General features: G+C 40.6%; 1 protein-coding gene across 1 annotated transcript in view; it reads left to right on the top strand.

Annotated features, from left to right (window-relative positions):
* Positions 1-19,959, top strand: part of ITGB5 (integrin subunit beta 5) — a 205,288-nt gene that overhangs the window by 76,948 nt on the left and 108,381 nt on the right. Inside the window, exon 5 of the mRNA XM_069064969.1 lies at positions 4,293-4,461. Coding sequence (XP_068921070.1) covers positions 4,293-4,461 — 169 coding nt within the window. The remainder of the gene's footprint in view (positions 1-4,292; positions 4,462-19,959) is intronic.

The raw sequence follows: 19,959 nt of genomic DNA, 5'->3' as shown, positions 1-19,959 counted from the left end.
GAAGAGAAGACATGGTGGCAGAGAGGACCATGATAACTGTCTTTGAAGGATCTCAAGAGGTAGCATGTGGAAGAGACATTTGGCTTGTGCTTGGCCCTAGAGGGTAGAATTGGGAGTAATTGGTGGAAGCTACAGAGAGGCAAATTAAGGCTCAGTATAAGCAAACATTCCACAAGTGGAATGGACTGCTTGAGGAACAATGACCTCTCTTGTTTTGGAGGTCTTCAGGCAAAGGCTGGGTGACCACTCATTGGAGATGTTTTGGAAGAGATTTTTGGCAAAGTATGGATTGGAGTACATCAACAGTTCTCAGCCTTGGGTACACATACCCTCAGAGGGTACCAGAAGCTTATCAAGAGGATACATGGAATATTTGAGAAATAACTTACCCTATTGCAATTAATCTTTTTTATGCAAACATGCATAATAAAGCCTATGATATATTTACTTTTATATTGAATAGAGGGTATAGAAAGTTTAATTGAAAGCCAAAGAATATGGGGGTCTAAAAAAGGTTGGGGACTACAGGGTGACATGACCTCTGAAGTCCCTCCTGATACTTAGATTCTGAATAAACTATGATGAAATACATATTTCTCTAGTTTAGTTTTTATTTTTAGCCACATAACATTAACTCTGCACATTGAGAAAATATTCATCACTTCCTGTGTGAGGGAAAAATCAGACATGCCATCAACTGTATCTGAGTGCCTTAAAATATCCTAACTAACCCTCATAGAAAAAACCCAGTTAAGATCCTAGATTGACCAGTAGTACAAAAGTTAAGTATGTCATCACAAAGTAATAGTTATAATTATAATAGCACAATTATAGCAGCACTCAGGACCCCAAAAGAATCAATGGAGAGAACTCAAAATCTCTCTTGAATCCCCTCTGCTGGATTGATAACACTTGGTTCCATTTGTCAATTCACTTTAGATCATGGGTATCAGCTGTTTCTCCTTCAGCTGTGTATAGGAAAAGGGCAGAGTAGAGCACCTGCTGCCTAAACTTGCAGTCCAAAGACCTGGATTGGATCCACTTCTCTGCTGTGTGACTATTAGCTATATAACTTTAATTTCTCTGGGCCTTGATTTCCTCATCTAAAATGAGGTAGTTGACCTAGATCATCTCTAAGGTCCCTTTTAGCTCTAAATCCTGTGATCTTTGGATTTCTGTTGTTTCATCACTTCTTTCTGTGACATCATTTGGGGCTTTCTTGGTAAAGATACTGGAGTGGTTTGCCACTGTCTTAAAAAAAAAAAACCTACAATAGTGAAAGATTTGTCCACTCATTGAGATGGATTCTCACTTGAAAGTGTATTCACATTTTGTACAAATAAAAGGATCAATAAAAATGGGATAGGGGTGAGGGAGAGTGGAAAGAATGAAAAGAAAGGGGCGAGGGGCATCTTGGTAGAGATAGTCTGTGCCTGCTGACTGTCTAATCTTCCTCTGAACTACTTGACTCCAGGCAGAATGAGGAAGAACTGAGTCACAACTTTTTTTTTTAAATTATGACAGTTTAATAAATTGATAAGAGGCTATGCTTTTTCTCAACTGAGAGATGCTGTGATCAGGATTAATAGCAGACTCTTCAAGTGTTACAACTAACTTTTTCCTTTTAACTAAACACAAAGGGGGTGGCTCATTGGATAGAGTGCTGGGTCTGGAGTCACAAGGACCTGAGTTAAGATCTGGTCTCAGATACTTACTAGCTGTATGACCCTGGGCAAGTCACTTAACCTTTCTTTGCCTTACTCCACTGAAGAAGGAAATGGCAAATCACTCCAGTATCTTTGCCAAGAAAATCTCACTGATAGTATGGTGCATGGGATCATGAAAAGCCAGACACAGCTGAATGACTGAATAACAACAAACACAATTTCATAGTAAATAGAGTTTTTAGCAAGGCTAACAACCAAGGTAGATGATTGCTCCTTCCCCCCCCCCCCAATTACTCTCTCCTCTCTCTCCACCCCAAATAATTAAAAAAAAAAACAGAGCCCATCCTCATGTGGCCCAAGTGACAAATTTTTTCAACTCTTCAGTAATTCATGAGGATCAGCTACTAAAAGTCCACAATCTGCACTGATCTGATCCTGGATCCTTGAAATACTCAAAACATCTCACAGGGGACTGGGCCTGGCCCTGTGATTTCATTGGTGCGGGAAACTCCCATCTAAGGAAACTCTACTAATACAAGTTGTCACCTCTGCAACAAATCCTAGACCTTTGTCTAAAATGTTGAGGTTAAGTTACTTTTGCAGGGGTCGCACAGCTAGTGTGTGTCAGAAGTGGGGTCTTGCTGGATTCCAGGCCGGCTCTGTTACCACTGGAAAGTACTGTCTCATCAGATTGCCTTCAAACACAGCGTAGCACAAGGAAGGACAGTGAAGTATTTATCCTCAGATATATGGAACCAGCAAGATTTTCCCTCCCCAAATCCTTTAGTGTTCACTTGTTACAGTGTATACAGAGCATTCACTTTTTGTAAACAATTTTTTTTTAAAGTAAAGCTGCCCTACACCCTTTGTAGGCTTTATTTTTTAAAGTGATACTATATTTTTCCTGTATTGTAGCAATAGACTTCCATTTTAATGTTATAATGTAATTATTTTGCTGTTCTTCCCAGCTTATTTAAACAGAATTCTGCCTATGGTAGGTAGTATTTGTTCCAACAGAGTTTGATGGGGATAATTGTGACAATGATAGGAAGAAAAGTGTCTGTAGTTCCCAGAAGAGAATTGATTGCCAACCCCGCTTGGAAATCCGAAAATTGCATCCTGTAGGTTGTACCTGCCCAGACCTGCACTGGTGGCCAGGTTGGATTTCCTTGCATTTTGATTAAGCCTTCATCTCTTCCTTAAGGGTGAAGGTGCCTCTTAGCATCTTGTGCCAAACAGCTTGCCCTGTTTTACACACACCCCTTGCTTTGTTCTTGATGGCTTCTCATCTTTAATTACTGATCATTGCATTAACTACTAGGGTGTAGTTAGCTTAGGGTGTAACTCCTTGGGGACAGAAACCAGGTGTCTTAGCTTATCTTTGTAATTCAAGCCCCACAGTAGGCACCTGCTAGGCATTTGATGAAAAAGGTTAATTCAAATCAATTCACCTGAGAGACAGACTTGTCTTTCTATGAGCATTTATTAAACATGGGCTACATACCAGATTATGCTCAGTTAAATTAATTATTATGCACCTATGCTATGCATGGTCAATATGTTGTGTACTAAAGATATATAGACGAACAAAATGGACCTGCCTATGTTGTGGCTCTCAGTGAGGTTACATAACTGTGCCACCGGCATCCCATTGTAGGAGATTATTCAAGAGAGATTTGTATTTCTCAGCCGTAAAGGTAAGAGGCAGCTTGGTGTGATGGAAATAGTGCCAGACATAGAATCAGAGTAGGCCAGGGGTCCAATCCTGCTTCTGACCCTTACATTGTTTTTTTGTTTTTGTTTTTAACTATAGGAGAGGTACCCTTTTATGAGTCTTAGTTTTTTTTTGTCTACAAAATGAGGCTACCAAATACCTGTTGTACTTTCATAGGGTTGCTGTAGGGTATAAAATGGGATAATGTTGATAAAGTAAATGTCTGATGGTCTTACGTGGTGCATTTCCTCTCATAATATTCTTTAGAATGTTCCTACTTCTTCCCCTAATGTCATCATTCTTCTCTCTGTCTGAGGCTTATAAAAGCCTTCAGAAACTAGCTCAGGTCTGAACTCTTCCATAAAACTTTACCCATTCAGTGTGTTTTACAGAGGCAGCCAAGTGGTGGGCACAGTGGGTAAAGCATTGAGTCTGGAGTCAGGAAGACCTGAATTCAAATCCTGCCTCAGATACCTATTAGCTTTTTGACCCTGGGCAATTCATTAAACCTTTGACTCAGTTTCCTCATCTGTAGAATAGGGATAATATTAGCACCTACCTCAAAGAATTGTTGTGTGAGAATCAATGCAATATTTGCAAAGTGCTTGTCACTTATTAGGTTTGTTTCCTTTTTTGATACTCGCACAGCCCTTCTCATAGGTTCCATTCTTATGGTACGTAAAGTATCATGGGTATCTATCTTACCTCAGCTCAACTCCATGAGGACAGGGACTATGTCTTTATACCTCCCACAGTACCTCGTAAGGTGCTGAACACATGGAATAATAATTGTTGAATGTCTCGGTGTTTCTGTACCTTAGCCTCTTGGTGAGAATGCACTGAGCATGTTTCTGTTTATGACATGGCAATATGGGTGAAAAAGTGGCTCTGAGACTATTATTTCTTCCCAGTTACAAGTTATTTCCACACTGCGTCCCATCCTTTGGCTTTCGCCATCTACTGCCTTTAACGGATAAAGTCGATAGCTTCAATGAAGAAGTTAAAAAGCAGAGGGTGTCCAGAAACAGAGATGCTCCCGAAGGGGGCTTTGACGCAATACTCCAGGCAGCTGTGTGCAAGGTAAGTTTCTTTCATTTTGTGTGAGTAAAATTAAGCTCTGTGTGTGTGTGTCTGTACTTCTGTGGGGTTTTGCTTTGTATACACAGTGTTTTCATACAAATTCCTGTGGACTCCAGCCCATGGCTGTCTTCCACTGTTTACATCAGAGGGTGTGCCTTAGCAAGAACCTTGAGTAGGTCTATGGCAGTGGACATCTGTAGGGTGATGGATTTGTGTCTCTGTCTCTGGGTGGGGTCATGAGATACTTTTTGGCCAGAAAAAGTGCTGCTCTGTTCATGTGCATGAATGGCCTATTTATTGTCTTTCAAGGGGAAGGAATTGATTTATTTCTTTTATGCTGTGATGCTCAGGTTGATTTCTGGGATGATTTTTGGGATACCACATTGTTATTGTAACCTCCATGGAAATCATCATCTGGAATAAAAGGAAATAAATTTCACATTTCCTTATTCTTTTAATAGGTTTGTCTCCTATTACTCCATAAAACAAGGAGCTCATATGAGCTCATGGGGAGGGGAGGAAAATCCTAGGTGGGAAGTGAATGATGGTGTATTTTGAGACATTGTAATGTATAAATGGCATTTGAGGATCATGGCTCATTGACTGCCCAAGGAAAATGGGGTAAGAAGAATTATCTAAGGTTGTAGTCTCCAACCTTTGTGAGTATGGAGACCTTTTTTTTAACTTAAAAATATTTCACATACTCATGCAGGGTAATAGTTACGCTATTAGCATCCATTGACGGAGAAAATACATAATGACAGAAAGTTAATAGGAATTTAGTAAAACTTTGAAATGTATTTGTATCTTATTATTCATAATAGCATCTATGCACATTTGAAATGCAGTTATATGATTATGTATGACATTCAGTCTATTTAAAAAAAGTCTTTCTAACTATGAATTTACTCCTCTCTCCCTATAACTTTTTTTTTCTCCCCCCCTCAAAGCCCTCTGGGTCTGTGGCCCATGAATTAGAACACTATTGATCTAAGAAATAACTATATTTGTAGACAGTAAGTGGAGGAGGCCAGATTTGGAGAAGGAGGCTGAATATTTATTTCTCTTCTTATTTGTTTATTAAATTTTAAACAAAACCACCTAGTCTCATTTTCTAGAATTCTTGTCCTCAGACAGCTTGCTGAGTAAGGCTGGACTAGCAGATTTTTCATCCCTTGTGGCAAAGATGCCTTCTTCCTTACCTTTATGGGTACCTGACAAGGTTCTATGACATCCGTTGTATTTTTTTAAATTAAAAAAAAAATAACACAAAATAATGCAAGGGCCTAAGTGTATATTGGGGGAAGGGAATTATGGTGATGGCAGAAGAAATTTGCAGAGACATTTTCCTCTGCTTTTTCTTGGTCCCAAGGAAATCCTGTTGTCTCAGTTTTATTTGGTACTAGTTCTTGTGACCAGATGATGGGTTCCTTTCTTTGTGGGGAACATTATAGATTCCCCTCCCCCCCAACACACAGCCCTAGGGTGAGATGGCCTTTGATGAGTGCTTCAGTTAGGGATGGTAAGGGTGGTCTCTTCTACATGATGACCCAAGCCTGACTTCACAGAACTCTTGAGGTTTTATGAATCTAAAAAAACTGGAAGGAATCAACATAGGCAGGCAACTAACTACAGATTTTGGAAAACAATGAAAGAAACAGTTTTAAGTACCTACTGTGCACAGAGCACTGTGCTAGGAACTAGGGGAGATGCAAACTTTAAAACATAGCCTTCAAACTCATGGAACTCACAATCCAGACGGGGAATTGTGTACACGAGTAACTATAATACACGGTACATGCTTAAGAGAGGCTTTGTGACATCTGAGGGCAGGTTGGGAGAGTATCATTAGGTGTTTTAAGGACAATTTTCTGAAGGTGATGGCATTTGAGTTGGGTTTTAGAGGCTGGGGCCATCTTGGAAGGAGACCTTAATGTTTTTGACTGGTAGTGCCATGTTGGCATTTGAAATATCTGTATATTTTAGAGTTTTGCTTTCAAGGATGCTCTCTTTCCTCAGCACAATTCCAGGCCCTGGCTGGGAACATGTAGTTCAGGAAGGATGTGGGACTTAAATGGATTCTTTGTTCATTGTTGAAGGTTAGAGCAAGAGCTAAATGACAAGACCAAACAATGGCTTGTTCTCTTAATTAAAATGATTAATTCCTGTCACTAGAGACATCTTCTTGGTTCAGTCTATTGGCAGGCCTTCAGGACTGCACCTAATCACTCCCAGGTAGGTGAGCATATTTCTTGTCTTTAGAGGTCACCAGAGAAAGATGCTACATACAGGTTTTCTCATGAGCAATTATGATTTAGTAACAGTGGAAACATCACTTATTGGGAAAGTGTTGTATATTCATATGTTCCTCTAAAATCTGTTGAAATTACATTTTTCCCTCCTTCATGAATGTTGTAGAATTGGATACTTTAAAAGTTAGTTATTATATAAAATGTACCTGATCCTTCTCTCGTGGGCAGATGTGTGGGTGGGGATCAATGAATATGGGACAGACTGGTTGATGTGTTTGTTACTTTAGGTGAATAACTTCCCTTCTCTCTCTTTTAAAATTCTTTGTCACAAGTGATTGCTCATGGGATAGGGAAGAACAAAGGGACGTTTTTGGAAAAGAAAGTGATGTAAAAACCAAAGCTATCGATTTTGTAAAAATTAATAATTACTTAGTGGGGGCAGTCAGTAGTCAAGGAATTTCTCTAGTTTTTCAGCTTTCCTTTCAAATGAGATAATGAGTGTAAAGCACTTTGCAAAGTTTCAAACACGATAAAATGCTTGCTATTATTATTGCTGTCACTTTGTTTTTGAGAGCCTGTATATGAGTAAATGGTTTTCTTTCCTGTACTTTGATCTGCTGTCAATTTTATTCTCAGCTGTTTCAGAAGCTATCCATAGCTTGTGGAAGAGAATTTTTCAGTCTTCTGATTTGCCCAGAATAAAGGACCCTCCATTTCTCATTCATTTGGCTAAACTGAATGCTTCCAGGTGATAAGAGCCTGCCAGCCGCCACCCCCTGCGGGAGCCTGACAAGGGCTTCAGTGTGCACAGGCAGGCTGTCTCCCCCTTCACAATGCACAATGTTTCATTAGAACCATATGCCCTTGAGATGGAAATGATAAGTATTCCTATCTCACGCTGCTACAGCAAGCTCTTTGTTTGGGTTCTATACTGATGCTGGCTTAACCAGGAGAGATATTTAGCTACATGGGGCTTAAGGGTGAAGAATGTTCATGTTTGGGGACTTATACCCCACCTATATAGCCCAGCATTGATGGAGACTTCATTTATTTTATTTTATTTTTTTTAAAGCAATCGGGGTTAAGTAACTTGCTCAACGTTACATGGCCAGTTATTTCTGGGTGTGGTGCTGAGTGTCTGAGCCCGGATTTGATCCAGGTCATCCCAACACCTGGCCGGTGCTCTTACTCTCTGAGCCACCTGGCCGCCCCTAAGCAATTGGGGTTAAGTAACTTGCCCAAGGTTACACGGCCAGGTGTTTCTGGGTGGGTGCTAAGTGTCTGAGCCCAGATTCGATCCCCAGGTCATCCTGACAGTGGAGCCGGTGCTCTTACACTCTGTGCTACCTGGCTGCCCCGAGACTTCATTTATAAAGAAGAAAACCACCTGTTTTTAGGGGATTTCCCTAAAGGTCAGTTTTAATTTTGCTTTGAGTGAAGTTGAATGATTCTCTCTCTCCAGAGTAGCCACTTTGCTGGGTGAGGCATTATAATAAGTGTCCCTTATAAGAGATCCCTCTCTAGCCAGCGCAGGGTTTGTCCTGATGGAATTGGACTGGGTTGAGTTGGGAATAGCTGGAATGTATCACATTCAGACCCTGAACACCACTCTTCCTGGCTTTAAGGCCCACTCTTTGAACAAGACTGCCTTGCTATTTCTGAGTTAGGCACTGCAAATAGACAGTGAGCCAGGCTCAGCATTGAATGGAAGGAAATTGGGCTGCATTGCCTGTGGGGAACTGGGCCATTTACTCAGTGATCTCCAACTGCAAAGTGCTACAAAAAGCGAATCCCTTTTACATCAGTCCCCACTCCTCCAGTGATGCCAAATGGCTGCAGTCTCTAAATGAATCCAAATCACGCCAAGGTGCAATGGAAATACCCACAATGGACATAAGCAGACTGCAACTTGTTACCACTGTCATGTGTGTAGGAAGTACTTTAAAATATTTTACTAAGGACATGTATGACTAGGTTATGGAAATGCTCATTGTATTCTATAAATTAAAAAATTTAAAAAGGGATGAGGACTTGTATAATGAGGATATGAGTTTCTCAAAGTTCAAGTATTTTCCTCGTTCTGCTGAAATATTAATAGGATCCTCAGAAGTCATTCAATTCAGTTCATTTCACAGACAAAGAAACTGAGGCCCAGAGAGTTTAGGGAACCTGCCCAGAGTTGTATGGGTAGCAAGTGGCACAGGTGGCACTTGAATGTTGTTTAGTTGGTTCAGTTGTGATTCTCTGTGACCCCTTGTAGGGTTTTCTTGGCAAAGATTCTGGAGTGGTTTGCCATTTCCTTCTTCAGTTCTTTTTGCAGATAAGGAGCTATGGCAAAAGGGGTAAGTGACTTGTCCAGGGTCACATCACACATCTAGGAAGTGTCTGAGTGTTCTACCCACTGTACCACCCAGCTACCCCAATTTAGAGATGAGGAAACTGAGGCAAAGAGAAGTGACCACTCTGTATAGTACTCTGCCTCCTCAGTCAAACATTTATTAAGTGCCTACTATGTGTCAGGCACTGTGCTAAGCTCTGGGGATACAAAGAATGACAGAAGACAGTCCCAGCCCTCAAGGAGCTAGTGGAGGGAAGACAATATATAGGAAGAAGTAGAAAGGGTAGGGAATGATGAAGTCCAGAGAAATGGGAAATGCAATATGGCTGGTCTGGGCATCCTCCTTAAATGGAGGATCCAAAAGGAGACTTCCACCTTCCACTCTCTCCAAACAAAAGAAAGGACCCTCCCCCCATTCCCCTACCCTGACAGGTGTTACTGAAGAAATGTGAGTTCCAGGGTAAATGTGACTTTGCTGGAAGATGAGGTTGTGGGGGGTGTGATGAAGCCTAGAGGAGTTCAGCCACCTGGGAAATGGCACAGCACTGTGTTAGCCACAGATACAGAGTTTAGATGAGACAGCTAGGTGGTACAGAGTACAGAACCTGGACTCAGGGGGACCCTTAGTTCACATCAGTCTTCCCTCAGAGACTCACTAGCTGTGTGGGGCAAGTCACTGAATGGTTTGCAGCCTCAGTTTCTCCATCTGTAAAATGGGAATAGTAACAGCACCAACTCATGGGGTTATTGTGAGAATAAAATGAGACAATACTTGTAAAGGATCCTACAAACCTTAAAGTGTTATATAAATGCTCCTTATTACTACCCTTGTTGTTGTTACTATTGCTAAGACAGTCCTTGTCCTCATGGAGTTTGTTCTGGTAGTCTTTGTACTTGTATCTGTAGTACCTAGAGCAATGCCTGGCCCACAGTGCCTGCTTAATAAGTACTCTTGATTGACTGGGAAGCACAGTGTTATGTGAGGTCAGGAGAAAGCCATTACTAATACTGAGGACCAGGGAAGTCTTTCTGGAGAATGCAACACTTGACATATGCCCCCCTCCTCTCTCCTGATACCTCCACTGCTCTGGTGCAGGCCCTCGTCACCTCACGCCTAGATCATTGCAATAACCTGGAGGTGGATCTTCCTGCCCCAAGTCTCTTTCTGTATTCATCCACTAACGTGGTTTTTCCTAAAATGCAGGTCTGGTCATGTCACCCCGCTCTTCAATAATTCCAGTTGCTCCTTATTGCTTCCAGGAGAAAAATGCAAGATCCTGTTTGGCATTTGAAGCCCTTCCTAGCCTAGCCCACTCTTACCTTTCCTGTCTTCTTACACCTTACTCCCTCATACCTACTCTTCTATCCAGTGACATGTAGGCTGTTACAAGAACAAGACACACTCCATTTCTTGGCTCTTTTCTCATGCCTGAAATGCTCCTTCTCTGCTTTGACTGCTGACCTCCCTGACCTCCTTTAAAATACAATTAAAATCCCACCTTCTGTAGGAAGCCTTCTCCAAACCCTTCAACTCTAATGCCTTCCCTCTGTTAATTATTTCCTATTTATCCTATTTATAGCTTGCTTTGTATATATTTATTTGTATGGTGTCTTCCCTAGACTGTTAGCTCCTTGAGGGCAAGGGAGTAGTTTTTTTTTTTGCCTCTTTTTGTATCCCCAACACTTAATGCAGCATCTGGCATATAGTAGGCACTTGATAAATGTTTATTGTTTAGTTGAGTTGGGTTTTAAAGCATAATTAGAAATTCAGTAAAGGATGAAGAGAGAGAGAGAGGCGGGGGATTCCCCAAATATCAGCAACAGCATCAGCAAACATGCTGAGGCAGGAAAGTCAGATAGACTGCTCAGAAACAAGGAGGAGTCTGCTTTGTCTTAAGCGTGGGTAAGACCATGAAGGTAGGATGGACCCAGTCTATAAGAAGACCCCAAATGCCAGGCAAAAGAATCTGAACTTTATACATAGTATCTTTGTACCAGATTATATTTTATGCATTTATCTTTTATATTATACAGTTAAACAACTCCTCTTATGCATAGAATGGAGCCCTTGAAAAATTTTTGAGTAAGGGAATAAAGTAACCAGATTTCCTATACTGGAGTGTTGGGATAAGAGAATGGAGTATGGATTATAAGGAAGAAAGAATAAGGACTGAAAACCCTGTTAGGAGGCCACTGTAATTATCTGATAGCAAGGCTTATTCTTCGGTGGTGGGATGAATGTCAGAATCACTGTAGCAGGGACTGGTTTACAAACGAGCAGTGAAGGAATCAGGAAGAATCAGATAACTGTATAACACATAGTATTTGTCCCTTTTGACTCTTTGTATTAGGGTAAGATGACCATTATAATGGGTTAGCTATTCCACTGTGATTATTTAAAGAGATACTGGGAGGTGGTGGTGGTTGTTTTTTTAACATTAGGCTGAATACCAGATGTCCCCAAAGTCTTACTGCTTACAACCTTTGGGACACCTGGTATTTACCAGTTAAGTAGAGTCATTTTTTTTCCTCCATTCAAACTTGGGAGCAACCTCTTAAAAAACCTTTCATTTGGTCAAATAAAGGCAAGGAGCAAAGGAGGGCGAGGCAGACTTTTATTGATTTTATCCTTCCTCTTGGTTTTATGCTGATTTTCTAAATTAAAGCCTTATCGATTCCAACCCTCATGATTCAAAATTTTTCAAACTCAGCTGGGCTGATATGTAGCTTAGTAGAAAGAAGTAAAAAGGAGTCCAGTTTGGTTTAAGTGTAAGTAAGATTGGAAAAGTAGGATGGATCCAGTCTACAGAAAATGAGCTGGAGAAGGACATAGCAAATCACTCCTGTATCTTTGCCAAGAAAACCCCAAATGGAGTCATGAGGGGTCAGAACACAGCTGAAATGACTCAGAAAGAACACAGGACTGACAACCAAAAGTCCTGGGTTCTAGCCCTAGCTCTGGCACCAGTTAATTGTGTGACTTTGAACAAATCCCTTAATATCTCTGGGCCTCACTTTATTACCTGTTAAAGGTAATATTGGAGTATATTACCTTTATATATAAAGGTATTTATATCTATATATCTATAAAAATGGAGTATATTAAATTGGGAAGGCAGTTTCCATCTTGAAAAATTTATAAGTCAACCTTTAGAGTATTTTATTATGGCTTGGGGGTGGAAAATGGTTTTGTCAAGCAGATTAATAGATGATTAGGGTTTGGAGGCTTCAAAAAAGGTGACTTAATGTACTTAAAAGAACAAATTTTTTAAATGTTCTAGCAACAAAACCTCCTTATTAATAACTCCCCCTTCTGGGATCTTGGGCTCAGGATTGGTGAGCATTCTATGCCTTGTCTTGCCTAGATTTCAGACCCATCAGGCCACTTCCTGGTCAAGTCCTACCCCTCTCTTTTCCCCTTTTCCCCCTTTCTTTTGGGGGAGCTGCTTAATGCTGAGAATAGTATCAAATAAAACTGTTATACTTGTAAAGGACATGCCATCAATTGCCTGATGGTTCTAATCCCTCCCCTAAAGATTTCCCTGTCTGAAATATTTCTCCCTGACCACAACTTCCTTATATGAGTTAGCTACCCCTATTAGAATGTAATCTTCTTGAGGGAAGGTATTGTCTTGCTACCTTATATTGGTATCCCTAACACTTAGCATTGTGCCTGGCATACAACAAGCTCTTAATAAATCCTTTTTCATTCATTCTTTGAAAATAATTCTTACATGATTATTCACTAGAATAAGTAGCCTTACATTTTTGTGTTTGTTTTTTGTCTTTTTCTTTTTTGAGGGGGGAAGGCAGGGCAACTGGGGTTAAGTGACTTGCCCAAGGTCACACGGCTAGTAAGTGTTAAGTGTCTGAGGCTGTATCTGAACTCAGGCCCTCCTGACTCCATGGCCGGTGCTGTATTCACTGCACCACCTAGCCGCCCCTGTAGTTTTACCTCTTGTAGTATTTGACTTTGTATCTCCTGTCCCTGCCTGGGCATCTCCTCCATCCTGCAGCTCTGCAACTTTTCTGTAACTTGGAGCTTTAAGAAGGTTCCTGGGGGCACAGAGAAGTTAAGTGATTTGCCAGTGGTCAACACAGCTAGTCTGTCTGAGACCAGACTTGAACCCAGGTCTTTCTGACTGCAAGACTATCTCTTCATGAAGACCTGCTGCGGCTCCTTATGCACATTGTAGAGGATTTAATGTTTCTGTTGGATAAATTAATTCAAAAGCATTTATTAAGCACTGAGTGAATATCAGTTTGCAGCTACAAAGACGAAAAACAAAGAGAGTGGTTTCCCTCAAGGAATTTATAGTCTACTAATGAACACTTTTCAGTTAACAGAATAATGGGTGCTTATTATGTGCAGGTTCTCTATGGGGTTAGTAAAGAAACGATAAAGGGGCAGCTAAGTGGAGCAGTGAATACAGCACCAGCCCTGGAGTCAGGAGGATCTGAGTTCAAATTCAGCCTTTCAATCTGAGTTCAAATTCAACTAGCCATGTGACTTTGGGCAAGTCACTTAACCGCAATTGCCTTCCAAAAAAGCAAACAAAACAAAAGAAAACAAATGATAAAGCACAGCCCCCTATCTTCCTCCTGAGCAACTGGTTAAAATTAATGTTTATTCTGGAGAACAGGAAAGAATCGTTTATTTAAATACTTTATAAAATTCAGGCTGTTTGCCCTTCTCAAGGGTAAGCTGCATTAGTGAGATTGCTAAATAAATGTATGGTGTTCTGTCTTGTGGTAGAAGACAGTGTTTTGGGGTTCACGTCCCCATAATTTATTTTCCCCAAGAAAATACATGTTTCATTTGTTCCATTGTTAAGAGTCTAGCCACCAAAACCATTTTTTTTAGCTTAGGTGCAGAGTGCAGATGGAAGCAAAAACAGCCAGAGGCTGATGAGGACATGTTTATTGTTATAAGCAGACTTGGATATGCTCCTGTGTCAGGGAAGTGGAAACTAATCACAGAAAGGATTCCAGGGATGCTTAGAGCCTAGTGGTTGTTCTCCCTTGAGCAGCTTGGGGATTAACCATCTTGAGTATGTGTTCAGACATCTGGAGTGGGATCCTTGGCACACTCCCTGCCTCATCTCTTCCCTACCAGGCCATCTTCTTTTCGTGCCTTGAAAGAATGACTCGTGTGGGGATTTTGCATTGGTCTGGCCTCCAAAGAGCCCGTTTTTGTTTTTTATCACTTCAACAGCTATTTATTGAGTGTCTGTGAAAGGTTTACTTAAAATTTTTATGAAATTTCCTAATCCCTTCCAAAATACAAGGAAACTTTTTCAGTCTCATCCCTTTTCCTCCCAGACAAAATGAGATCTTGCTCAGCATTTACCCTATGAGGCTCTGAATGTTGGGTATCTTCTGGTGCCAGGAATAAATAAAGGAGGAGGAAACTTACAACACAGGCAAAGTCCCTGTCCAAGAAATTGATTTTGCTCACATGTGACACTCAGTGGCCACTTACAGGACAGGATTCCATTTTATCATGAGTACAGCAGAATGGCCATTTTTCTGTCTCCGTTCCCTGGAATAGAGTAGAGATAGGTATGGCCTGACTATGGAATCCCTTGAATATTCCCAGGATAGCACACAGAACCTAAGACCAGTGCAATGGTGGGCAGTTCAGCGGTCCGTTGGATAACTAGAATCATGAACTGTTTGAGGAAGAAAAGATCTTAGAATTCATCTAATCCAGCCCTTTCATTTTATAGATGAGGGATCTGAGACCCTAAGAGAAAACATCCAATCACAGATTCTGAGCTGGAAGGGGTTTTAGAGGCTACTTGTCCAACCCTTTCATTTTATAGATGTGGAAATTGAGACCTAGTGAAGTCAAAGTATCTTGTCCAAGGTCACTCAGTTACTAAATGACAGAGCTGGGATTTGAACCTACATCCTCTGACTTCAAATCTAGCACATTTTGGATACGTTACACGTTTCCTGAGTCATTTGTTCCAGGGTCATACAGTTGGAAGTTCTAGGAGCCAAACCCAAGTTTTTCTGAATGTTTTAATGCCAAGTCCAGTGGTTTTTCTACTATACCACACATGATATGTGCAAATACTATGCTAGAATGTGAAAAATCAAAATAAGTCTTTATTTTGGTCTCCCCAAGGTGCTGAGCTACTGGACATTTTCTCTCCCATTAATGAGAATGAGAATAATATCTATATGTTCTTTAAGAAGAAGCCAGGGGGCGGATAGGTAGTGTAGTGAGTAAAGCACCGGCCCTGGAGTCAGGAGGAATTGAGTTCAAATCTCACCTCAGACACTTAACACTTACTAACTGTATGACCTTAAGCAAGTTACTTAACCCCAATTGCCCTGCCCTCCCCCCTCCCCCCAAAAAAAGCAAAAGAACAAAAACAAAACAAAACAACAATAAAAAAGAAGCAGCAGCCAGGGGGAAAAACTAGCTTTAAATAGCAAAAACATCATCAAATCTAGATATTTATAGACTGTGTGACTTGTGATTTTTTTACAGTGACACCTGGTGGTTTCCAGGTATTGTTGCACAAGGACCCTCTGAATTTGGTGATTATTGGTTTTTTCCTTTTTTTTTCATTCAGCTATATAATTTTAAAATGTCATTGATTTCATTATTTTACATTTCCCAGAGTTTCCTAAGTAAATCTGCCTCAAGTTGAAGTATTTGTAATTTATCTGAAGCTAGAGGTCTTAGTTTCACTGACATTTCAGAAGAAGCACAGGTATCACAGGGAAAGAACAGGGCCAGGATCTGGGAAGATCCCAGTAATCATCCCCTTTGTGGCACTGACCACCTCCGTGACCTTAAGCAAGTCAGTCTCTCTGGGCACCAGTTTTCCTTATCCATATAAAGAGAGAGCTAGACTAGGTTTCCCCTGGACTCTAAAGTTTGATTCTATGAAGTAAAATATTTTGGTTCTAGTACCAGGTCATATTCCATCTCATTTGTCCCATGTATACCTTTCTGAGTACATTGATAATCCTGTGGTTCTCCATCTAGCTTCACCTCCACATAGCTCTGTACCTCTGTCATTTAAGACAGAGAGATATATCTTTGTTCTTCTTAAAGACTTAAAAATGTGAATGAATATTCCATACTTTCTCTTAATTTCTTCTGTGGGAGCTCTCACCCACAAGTCACAGAATCAAGTCAGGTCACCTAGAATTTTTGATATATTTATTTAATATTTTAATTTTCTCCTAATTATATGTAAAAACAATTTTTAACATTAGTTTTTAAAAGCTTTCAGTTCCGAATTCTCTCCTTCCCATCAAGAAGGCAAGCAGTTTGATATAGATTATACAGGTGCAGTCGACAAGCATTTAAAAATTTATTTTTATTTTAAAAAATTAATTTATTTATTTTTAGTTTTCAACATTCACTTTCATAAGATTTTGAGTTCCAAATTTTCTCCCTATCTCTCCCCTCTCCCACCCCAAGACAGCATGTAATCTGATATAGACTCTACCTATACATTCATATTAAACCAGTTTTCATATTAGTCACGTTGCAAGGAAGAATTAGAACCAATGGGAGAAAAAATGAGAAAGAAGAAACAAAAAGAGGGCAAATAATATGCTTTGATCTGCAGACTCCATAGTTCTTTTTCTGGATGTGGACAGCATTTTCCATCATGAGTCTTTTGGAGTTGTCTTTGATCCTTGCATTGCTAAGAAGAGATAAGTCTATCAAAGTTAGTCATCATACAATGTGGCTGTTGCTGTGTACAATGTTCTCCTGGTTCTGCTCAGTTCATGTAAGTCTTTCCATGTTTTCCTGAAGTCTGCCTGCTCATCATTTTGTATAGGACAATAGTATTCCATTGCATTCATATACCACAGCTTATTCAGCTATTCCCCAACTGATAGGCATCCCCTCAATTTCTAATTCTTTGTCACCACAAAAAGAACTGCTATAAATATTTTTGTACATGTGGGTCCTTTTTCCATTTGTATCATCTCCTTGGGATATAGCCCTAGAAGTAGTATCGTACAGTCAAAAAGTATGCATATTTTTATAGCCCTTTGGTCATATTTCCAAATTTCTCTCCAGAATGGTTGGATCAGTGGACAATTCCACCAATAACGCATTCGTTCAACAAGCATTTTTAAGTGCCTTCTATGTTCCAGGAAGCTCTGTGCTAAGAACTGAGGATAAAAGAAGAAAGACAGTCCCTGTTTCCCAGGACCTTGCCATCTGATGGAGGAGACAACATGGAAACAGCTGTGCACAAACAAGATACCAGCTTGGAGTAATCTCAGAGGAAGGCACTGGCATTTAAGCGGATTGGGAAAATCTTGCAGAATTAAACTTGGAAAGGATCTTTGAGGCCATCCTATTGAACCTGAGTTCAAACAAGAATATAGTACAGTTCTCACATCTTGGTCTTTGAAGATCCCAAAGCGATGAAGGGGACTCACTACTTCCTTCAGATGCCTCCTATTAGGTTATTCCTCCCCCATCCCATAGGAAGTCTAAACCTGCATCCTTACAACTTTTACCCATTATTCTTCCTTCTGCTCTTTGGGGACAAACAGAATTAGTCTGATCTCTTTTCTACATGGGAATCCTTCAGATATCAAAGACAGCTTTATGGTCCATCCCCTCTGCCCTCTTCCTCTTTGGTCTTTTCTTCTCCAGATTAAACCTTGCCAGTGTCTTCAGCTGATCCTCATATGGCATGTTATCAAGGTCCTTCATCATTCTGATTGCCATCCTCTGGTGGCCTCTATTTGTCAACTCTTCCATCTCCCCCAGGCCTCCACCCCCCCATTGCAGACAATTTCACATGAAAAAAATCAGAGATGCCCTATGGTTCTGTAAGAGCCAGTAGTGTGATAGGGCTGCTGATGCAATAGCAGACAAAAATAAAAACACCACCAAAGCAATTTTGAACTCCATTCATTGGAATATGGTATCTTCATCAAGGGAGATAATAGTTCTCCTGACTTCTTTGCTGGGAGAATCCCAGCTGGTATATTGTATTCATTCTGGGTACCACTGCTACATTTTAAGAGTGATATTAGAAAACTGGAATGTTTCCAGAGAACAAAAGAAAATAGAATGTGAAGGCTCTTAAAAGCCATGCAGATGAAGAAACATTGAAAGGACAAAAAATGTTTAATTTGGGTAAGGGAGGGCTAAGGGAGACATGATAGTCACCTTCAAGGACTGGAGAGAGCTACCAGGGGTAAAGTAAATTAGGTTTATTCTTCTTACTCCAGCAGTCACAGTAAAGAAAAATAGGAGGGGAGAGAACAAGAATGAGAACTCAATTTATTATCTTGGTTTAATCCAAGGAAGAACTTTTTTAACAGATCAAATTGTGAACAGTCATGGACCCAAGGTCTAGCCTCCTCAAATGACATCACATAGGTAGTCCCATAGATAGTAAGTAGCAAGCCAGTATTTAAGCCCAGGCCCCCTGACTCCAAATCCAGTACTTTGTTCTAACTCACCACTGTCTCACTAGGCTCTTTCTAGGTAGCCAGCTCCTCCCTCAGGGAGCCAATGTGCACCTGTCTGTGCTGCTGGAGGAGGGAGGACTCTTGCTTGAGGCAGAGGGCTAGATTTGAGTCTGGAGGGTGAGTTCAAATGCCACCAATGAAACTTACTGGTTGTACAAACAGGGGCTATTCACTAAGTTTCTCAGAGTTGTAGTTTCTTCATCTGTGAAATGGGAATGGTAATTCCTATCACATTTACTTCACTGAGTGGCTGCAAGACCAAAAGAGATAGCACATGGCAACAGCTTTACAAACCTTCCTGCACTGATTGTGATGTACTCCAGGGTGGCAGAGAAGAGCTAGCATTCACTGGTTCTGGAGGGGAAGGACCTGGGTTCGATCCACTGCTGATGCTTTCTCTCTTTGTGACCTTGGGCCAGTCACTTAACCTTTCCAGGGCCTCAGTTTTCTCATCTCAGAAACGCTGGAGTTGAGCTAGATGTAGTCTCCTTGGTCCCTTCCAGCTCGACATTTGTGATTCTGGGGTTTTAAAAAAAATGTTTTTAAGTAGGAATTTGGGCCAGATCTTATGTGAAGTCATTTTAAGATTCTAGCATCTTTTTTTTATAGTCTTGGCATGTTCTCCCTTCTTCATTCCTACTGACCTCCCTGACTTCATTAAGCACCAACTAAAATTCCATTTCCTACAAACTTTTTCCAACCCCTCTTAATTCCAGTGCCTTCCCTCTGTTCATATTTCTTATTTATCCTGTATATAGCTCTCTTTGCATATGTTTGTTTGCATGTCCCTTCTTCCATTAGATTGTAAGCTTCTTGAGAGCAAGAACTGTGTTTTTTATCGTTTTGTATCCCTCACACTTAGCATAGTGCTTGGGACGTAGTAGGTGCTTAATAAATGTTTGTTGAATTAAATTGAATAACCTATTGGTGCTTTTTATCCTTAAGAGTGACTTGGAAATGTTCTTTCTAAGTTATATGGACTTCTATGTGTTTAGCACATTCAAATGGAGGCCAATCTGTACAAAGCCTCCCTCATATTTCTGCCCATTTTACCATAGCAACTAGCTCCCTGGGGCAGGTGAGGGATGAGGAAGGGGCCAGTGGAGGACCTTGGTCCTGTGACTCTGCTTCCCTAACTATTGCTCAGGGATGGCATAAAATTTCCCTTAGGTTCTGGATTGCTTTGGCCCATCTCCAGTGGATTAACATTTTCCCTCTTGAGATCTGGGGTGAGATTTGGAAGACCTGGGCTGATAGCATAGTTGACTGTTCCCACAAGTCACCACTAAACTCTGTTTATATATCCTCTGTCTTCATAGTTTGTTGTTCATTGGGCTCAATTGTTGGCTCATGAAACATAGTTATATACTCATAGCTTAAGAAAATTAAAGGGAGCTCTGGTCACGTGCATAGTCTCTGGATTGGAAGAATTCA

This window comes from Petaurus breviceps, unplaced genomic scaffold, assembly GCF_028583685.1.
Source record: "Petaurus breviceps papuanus isolate PSGF00001 unplaced genomic scaffold, PetGlider_PUasm1.0 90654, whole genome shotgun sequence".
In the NCBI taxonomy this organism is placed as follows: Eukaryota; Metazoa; Chordata; class Mammalia; order Diprotodontia; family Petauridae; genus Petaurus; species Petaurus breviceps.
The sequence above is the reverse complement of the archived record's forward strand: the minus strand, read 5'-3'. Positions and strand labels throughout refer to the sequence as shown.